The following is a 7588-nucleotide window of genomic DNA, read 5'->3' on the forward strand; positions in this document are numbered from 1 at the left end:
CTTCATCTTGCTGGAGATCCCTCGATCTATGGCGAGTAGGCGGAACCGCTCAAAGCTCGTCCCCGACTTTGCGTCCTCGTCGTTCCTCAATCTGTTGTGAGACCAAGTCAAGTCGGCCGTTGTAGGGCCACGTTGTCCTTGTCGTCCCTCGATCTGTCGCGAGTTCGGGGCAAGGCGACTGCCGCAGATTCACGGCGTTAGCTACAAGTTTCACGTTCTGCTCATTGTTTTCAGAAGAGACGCTTAATATAGTCGTACTTGTGTTTTGATCGGTCTCCTAATGTTTCTCGGGCAAGAAAAGAAACGAAATGATACAAACTACTGGGCCAGAGATTTTAAGCGTGGATAGATTGCAAGGTAGGCTAGGGACTTGTAAACAAAATTTACATAACGGACTAAGAATACCTAATTTTTTTTATAAATAGGTAGGCTAGGGACTAAGAATACCATGCCGCGCCGCCGGCGGCGTCGTCGGCGGCATCGTCCGATGCGGGGTTCTCGGAGTTCTCGCTGGCGGAGCTGCGCGCGGCCACGGGCGGGTTCGCAACTGAGAACATCGTGTCCGAGAGCGACGCGCAGCCTGAAGCAAGGTGCAGTCTGAAACTCTCAGTTCATCATGCTTAATCAAAATCAAACTTGGCTGGAAGCTTGAAATGCACGCAAGCAAATCCGAATTCGTCACGGATCACAATATCACATACGCATGCGCGTTTTGGAATCCACTCACGTATCGGCATCACACCTGAGCTGATCGATAAAAGGGTGCTGCGAACTCTGACCTTCCCCATCGAGGCGAGATTTCTCTTCTCCATCTTCCAATCTCCCCTCATCGTCTCCTTCACCAATCACCAGCCGCATCCTCTCGACCGGCGTCCCCTGCTGTTCCCATGGAGGTTGCCTACCCGTTTGATGCCAAGACCGGCATCATGTCCGGCGGCGTGAAGCGCGCGCGGGAGATGGAGATACTTCGGCAGCGGTTCCAGGCAGAGCTCGTCGCCGTCCGTGGCCTCCTCCGCAAGGCGGCCGACGTGCGTCTCCCGTCGGCTCCACGCTTCAAGGAGAGTCGTCCATGCCTCTTGGCCGAGGAGCCGCCGGCCAAGAAGATGAAGGCGTCACCTCCCGTCCCTGTTCCCGTGAAGGCGCCCAGGAAGATGACGTCCAAGGAGAGGAATCCGCCGGCCGAGAAGAGGAAGGCGTCCCCGCCTCCCGTTCCCGTGATCAAGAGCAAGAAGCCGAAGATGACGGGCTCTCAGAGGGAGATGCTCGCGGAAGACCTTGAGGCGTTCGTTGCGGAAATTCCCGATCACATCGTCGAGCTCTTGAAGAAGCAGAGCTGCGCCACCCGCCCTGGCGAAATCGAGATCGACCTCCACGGCTTGGACGACGCCGCCGTCGTCGAGCTGCAGGAGCAGGTTGACAAGTTCGCTCGAGAGAAGAGGGCGCCGCCGCAAGAACGGCACCAAGACGGCCCTAAGGTGATGGCCCAAGAGGAGGAGGAGGAGGAGGAGGTGGAATACGTCGATATCTGCGGTGGTGTCTCCCCGTTGGCGATCGTGCCGGCACCTCTGCTGCAGCTCGTCCAGGACGAAGCAACCAGCGGCAGTCCAAGCTCCAGCAGCAGCAACGATTCAGATTCAGACGTTGACATCTGTGGTGGCGTCTCCCCCTTAGCGTTCGTGCCGGCACCTCTGTTGCCGCTACCGCTCGTCCAAGAAGAAACCAACAGCAGCAGCCCTTGCTCCAGCAGCAGCGGCGACTCGGATACTGATGATTCCAGCAGCAGCGGCGACTCGGATACTGATGATTCCAGCAGCAGCGATTCAGAGCACCCGGATTCTGAATCTGACGAGATCGTCGACAGTCCAGCTCCGGCCATCGTCAGCCCTCCAACATTCGAGCAGGTCGACCGTGCTCTGGAAAGGCAGCGAATGGAGGCCACATCCCTGGCCAGGGAGAAGGCCCGTCAGGAGGTGCTCCACACGGAGAGGAATGCAATGCCCGACAATACCCTACACCGAGAGGACGTGAAGAGCCTCGGCATTGATGAGTACAACACGGCCAAGCCCAACAACTTGTTGTGGCAGATTGGACTCTACCTTAAGGTTGACGACGACGACGAAGACGACTGGGATCAGCAGCGCCATCAAAGCTTCCACGAGGATTTAGAGGAAGGCGAGATTCGCTAGTGATCATCGTTGTTACTAGCAAGGTGCTATGACAATTAGCAACTGATGCTGTTGTTGATTGCTTGATGCCTCATAGTGGAAAGCTTGTAGCTCTCCTCTGCAAATTGTATGTGTGCTGGACATGATTGGATATATGAAATCATCAGTTACACAGAGTATGAGCTGAATTAGCTTCATAAAGCTGGCCCATCTCCAAGAAAGATTAACAGAGATGTCCATTTCCAATAGTACTGAACATACTGAATATTTAACATGAACTAGAGGCATATATAATGACATAAAAGCACCACAAATTTCAATCAAGCCACATATGTAAAAGAGAGTTTTTATAACTTGGAGATTCGGTATTTCTGAAAAGACATCTTCACATACATATGGAGATTAATATCACGATGTAAGATTTGCCTCAAGAGCCTCATATATTCAATTTACATAAAAGATACATCAAGGAGGCTTGTTCCAGTAGCACCGAGATTTTTGCCTTCTCAGTTTTCATTTTGTGCCTGAATTTCCTCCTAATGGATATGCTAACTAGTTCCTCCTTGACATTCTCATTCTTTATACAACCCGCTTGCACCATTCTCATTTCCAACTGCGAACTATACAGTTCTTCAGTTAAGCATCCAACAACCTGCAGCTTAATCTTCATGGTCATTTTCGCCTTCAGAATCTGTTTAACAGCACAGGTAGCTTATAATGAATCCATAAGAATATTCTGCTGACAAAAATAATAAACCAAGGAAATCAGCAAGAAAAGAATCACTGACCGGATCGAACATCCTCGCCAACATGACCTCTGGACTGAATTTGTTTGACAAGCATCCGGTAAATCAGTACCCACCAATATATGTGAAAGACGAGAAGTGAAAACAAGAGAGTGTTGAAAAGATAGTAGTATGAGGTTCTGTAGATTTTTTTGTTCTCCTTGTCCACGATCATAGCTATTTCATAACTGAAAAACACACAGGATCATTGAATTGATCACCAAAATGCACTACAAAGCTTAGTAGAGTAATGCTGCTTTCTAATCAGGTAAAGTAGCATCACATGCCAGAACAACCTACAAACTGTAGTGCATGTTTACCTTGTGCTTCTTAGGATCCAGAAAGGAAAAACTATTAGCCGAAGAAGGATCCAGGAAGCCACAAAAAGTAGAAATGCTACAACAACTAGCCATTCACAGCTACTGTATTTGGCCATCTTTCCGATCTCTAGGAATATATCACTTGCATCATGGAGGGGTAAAATGACAGAGCCAGGACGAGATAATCTGTTTGGAAGTAGCAACAACTTCAGGTTTGACTATGCTGTGTATCGTTATGGTATATAAGGGCGATTACACTCATCTGCATACCTGCAAATATAGGACACAACGATCAGAACAACAGTTGCCACATGGTGAGACATCATGACTCCAAAGTCCTTGCGTCTTGTTTCCCAGAACAGAAGATCAAAGATAGAATATACGTAAAATCCAGCGGCATACATGTACACAGCCTTAAGCTTCAGCCTGGAGAGAAAAACAAACAATGTTGAAGCCCTTGGAAATTGCAATTAGGGATAAAAGAGATTGTTTCTTCCTCTTACTTCATCTTTTGGTCAGGCCAGAGCTGCTCGCCAGGCCCTACCCAAAAGTATCTTGTGTTTGTAAACCATGATTCATTGTATGTTACAGATAGTGAAAACAATTCTGCAGAAAGATAATAAACAAATTTCCATGCCGATTCCTTAAATTTATTGATTTTCTTTCTCCTTTCATCTGTTTCACCAAGCTTGGCATGTCCCTTTCCAAATATAAGTCGTCTTGCTAACACCTGCGAAGAAAGTGAGATTTAAGAAGTATAATATGTGCTTGTAGCTCTCCTCTGCAAATTGTATGTGTGCTAAACATGACCGAGTCTATAAAGTACATGATCAGTTATACCGAGTATCAGCTAAATTAGCGATATCTTCTTGGTACACGTTCCATCTGTGAGAAAGATTAACATCCTCATAGTGTCCCACATCTTTCGGACACATGATCCTAACGTCAAATGTTCATGTTTATCATGCTAGAAACATGTGACGTATGAACGGACAGCATATTCAACCTCGTGGGATTTTTCTGAACAACTTTCATGTATAATATATTTTCATCCGAATTACAAATTATTTTATATGATTTTCTCAAGCTTTATCAATTTTCCAAAATTAATATAATTTGAAATTAAATAGCAAAATACCCAGCTCTATGTGCTAGGGGGGCTAGTTGACAAGTTAAAGTTTGACTAGTCAATAGGGAGTGGGCCCCTATCATTCTCTGTTGGACTAGACTACGTAGCCGCGCCGCATGTTAGTCTTTCGTGCTGCGGGCTGTAGCATGTTAGTCTTGTCGTGCTGCGGCTGTAGGAAGTTCATCATGCATGCGTGAGAACCGTATGCATGTATGCATGCATGCGGTAGTAGCCGGTCTAAACAAAAAAACATCTTGTCGTTATCGCGGATTATTAAAAGAATGTAGGACTCCACTACATAGCGGCGCTGCATCTCGGTCTTCCGATGCGGCGGCCAGCTAATGCATGTAAAAATTAATGTGTCCCTCTAATCACATATTCATATTACTTTAAATAACTTGGACATGAAGACGTAAATCTCCTTTTCTTTATGACGCATGCATGCAATGACGTCATCAAGATTCCCTTTAACGTTAGAAATTCAAAAAGTTTTATCTCTAAAACGATTAATTTGATCGATGATCTGTTTTCACAATTGTCTTTGTCGCGATGAGATCTACGAAACTAGATCCCATATTGACATGTTTTGACGACCTTTTTTTCCATCCATATTTGCCACATTACTACACTTACTTGTCATATTTGTAAACACTAAGTTGCTTGATAAAATATAACTAAAATGCATGTTTTACAGTTGTTAGATTTATTATCTTAAGTTGTCATTCTTTACATGCAATTGTAAAACATGGTAATTTTGTTATATTTTATCAAACAAGTAAGTTTTACAAATATGACAAGTAAGTGCAACAGTTATATTTTATCATGCAAGTAAGTGTTTACAAATATGACAAGTAAGTGAAACAATCTGGCAAATATGGATGAAAAAAAAGTTGTCAAAACATGTCAATATGGGATCTAGTTTCGAAGATCTCATCGCGACAAAGACAACTGTGAAGGGAATCTAGCTGACATTATTACATTAACCGTTTTATAGATAAGACTTTTTAAATTTCAAATATTGAAGGGAATCTAGCTGACATTAATATATGCATGCCTGGTAAAGAAAGAAGTTTGTCGCTGCATGTCCAAATAATTTGAGCACTCTAGCACACTGATCGCATGTGCTTGCATGACTTTTGTAGTGATTAGAAAAAATACTGTAGCACGATAGCGACACATGCAGAAGTATAATACATGCGAGACAGAGTGTCCGTGCATTGCACCCGCCGCATGAAAAATGTGCGGCGCTTCTAGTTGGATTTTCCCAAGAATGTATTCAACAGCGTCACATGTACATGCACCTAAAAATAGACGTAAGGATTCTCTCCAATGCTTGAAATTCAAAAGGTTTTATCTTTAAAACCGTTAATTCAATCAATGATCTGTTTTCACCGTTGACTTTGTCTCCACAAGACCTTCGAAACTAGATCCCATGTCAACATGTTTCGACAAACTTTTTTTTCCTTTCGTAATTGCCACATTGTTCCACTCACTTGCTATATTATTAACCATTTACTTTCCCAATAAAAATAACTTAATTTCCATATTTTTAATGTCGTTTCGTGCAAAGATTGTCGATGCTTATAAATGCAGTCCCCAAAATGTTTTGATGTGCTTGTCATTTTTATTCTACTAAGTTCTCATGTGGTCTCATAAAGCTTGTAGGTGCTTATAAAATACAGTTGCCACATATATTTTTTGTGCTTGTCATTTTAATCCTACATCGTTATCATATTGTCTCATACAACTTGTGAGTCATTGTAAATATGACAAGTGGGTATATTTTAAATTGGCAAACACAACCAACAACATGCGTTTATATCATGTATAATGAAATCTGTTACAAGGCTTTTGTATGGAACAACATTAAAAAGTGACAATCAAGTTATTTTTTCGAGGCAAGTAAATGGTTAATAATATGGCAAGTGGGTAAAAAAAAGTGAGAAGTATGAACGAAAAAAAATAGTTGACGAAACATATCGACATGGGATCTAGTTTCGAAGAACTCGTCGCGAGAAAGGCAATGGTGAAAACGGATCATCGATTGAATTAACAGTTTTGTAGATAAAACTTTTTGAATTTCAAACATCAAAATAAATTGCGGGTTGTGTGTAGCATGCAATACTCTTTCCCTTCCTTAATCTAACGGTCCTACATGATATGCTTAGATTAAACGGATCGGTCTGCCCGCCGCACGGCAAAGCAGCTATGGGCATGCTCCCAATTTGATTTTCCCTTCTCTCTTAACTTAACTAATCAGTTTAATTAGTTAATTTAGGTAGGTTAGTTAATTTTATTTAATTAGGTTAATTAAATCACCAATTAATTATTTATTATTATTATTTAGTTAACTTAACAAATTAATTTATGGGGGTTGCCCCCCGAGTCAGTGGGTTAGTGGGGGTTAGTGTAATGAAACAACCCCTAATTAGGAGGGGCTGGCACACACGCGCGCAAGCATGGTTGAGGGCGTGCGGGAGGAGCGGATGCAGGCTGCGGGGAACACGAGCGGGTGAGACGGGAGAAGAAGGGCGGAAGGCCCGAGCCTCACCGGCATGGCAGAGGAGGAGGGGCGAGGTTCGATGGAGCCGTTGGGGAGCGGCCGACGGCGAGGTAGGCGGCGACGAGCGACGCGGTCGTGGGCGAGCTCGAGCCCGAGCTCGAGAGGAACGGGATGGGCGAGGGGAGAGGCAAGGGGGAGAAGATACTAGGGTTTTAGGGATGGGGAGGTCCGTCGGGGCCTTAAAAGGAAGGAGGAGGCGCCAGGGGTGTTGGATGGGCACCACAACAATGGCTTCGACCGTGGCGGCCATCAGCGACCTTCACACCCCTGCTATGAACAGATGAGGAGGGAGGAGGGTGATGCAGGTCTGCTTGGATGCTAGGGCCCATTTGGCCACGGGTTTGGAGGGCCTTTGCCCCCCTTTCTTTCATTTTATATATTTTTTTCACTACTAGAAAACCATTTTTTGCCATCTGCTAAATCTTTGCCGTCTGCTAGTTGATGGCAAAGAGTGTCTTTCCATGAGCTTCCATAAATCAGACGGCAAAGCACTGGCTGATGGCATATAGTGTTTTTGCCATCAGTCACATCTTTGCCGTCAGCTAGCAGACGACAAAGAGTCTCACAACAGACGGCAAACATGTAGATGGGCCCACCTGACCGCGGGGTGGTTAGGTCAAACTGGA

At 44.7% G+C, this 7588-nt stretch overlaps 1 protein-coding gene across 1 annotated transcript; it reads right to left on the minus strand.

The window, feature by feature from the left end:
- Positions 1-2495: 2495 nt before the first annotated feature.
- LOC123395469 (ASC1-like protein 1) lies at positions 2496-4006 on the minus strand (the record flags this gene model as incomplete). The annotated part of the gene is made up of 5 exons (XM_045090475.1): positions 2496-2856; positions 2954-3138; positions 3271-3456; positions 3541-3696; positions 3774-4006. Coding segments are annotated over 5 exons (792 nt in total), but the record flags the coding sequence as incomplete, so codon positions are not given.
- Between the last annotated feature and the right edge of the window lie 3582 nt (positions 4007-7588).

The sequence above is a fragment of the Hordeum vulgare genome, chromosome 5H (genome assembly GCF_904849725.1).
Source record: "Hordeum vulgare subsp. vulgare chromosome 5H, MorexV3_pseudomolecules_assembly, whole genome shotgun sequence".
NCBI classification, from domain to species: Eukaryota; Viridiplantae; Streptophyta; class Magnoliopsida; order Poales; family Poaceae; genus Hordeum; species Hordeum vulgare.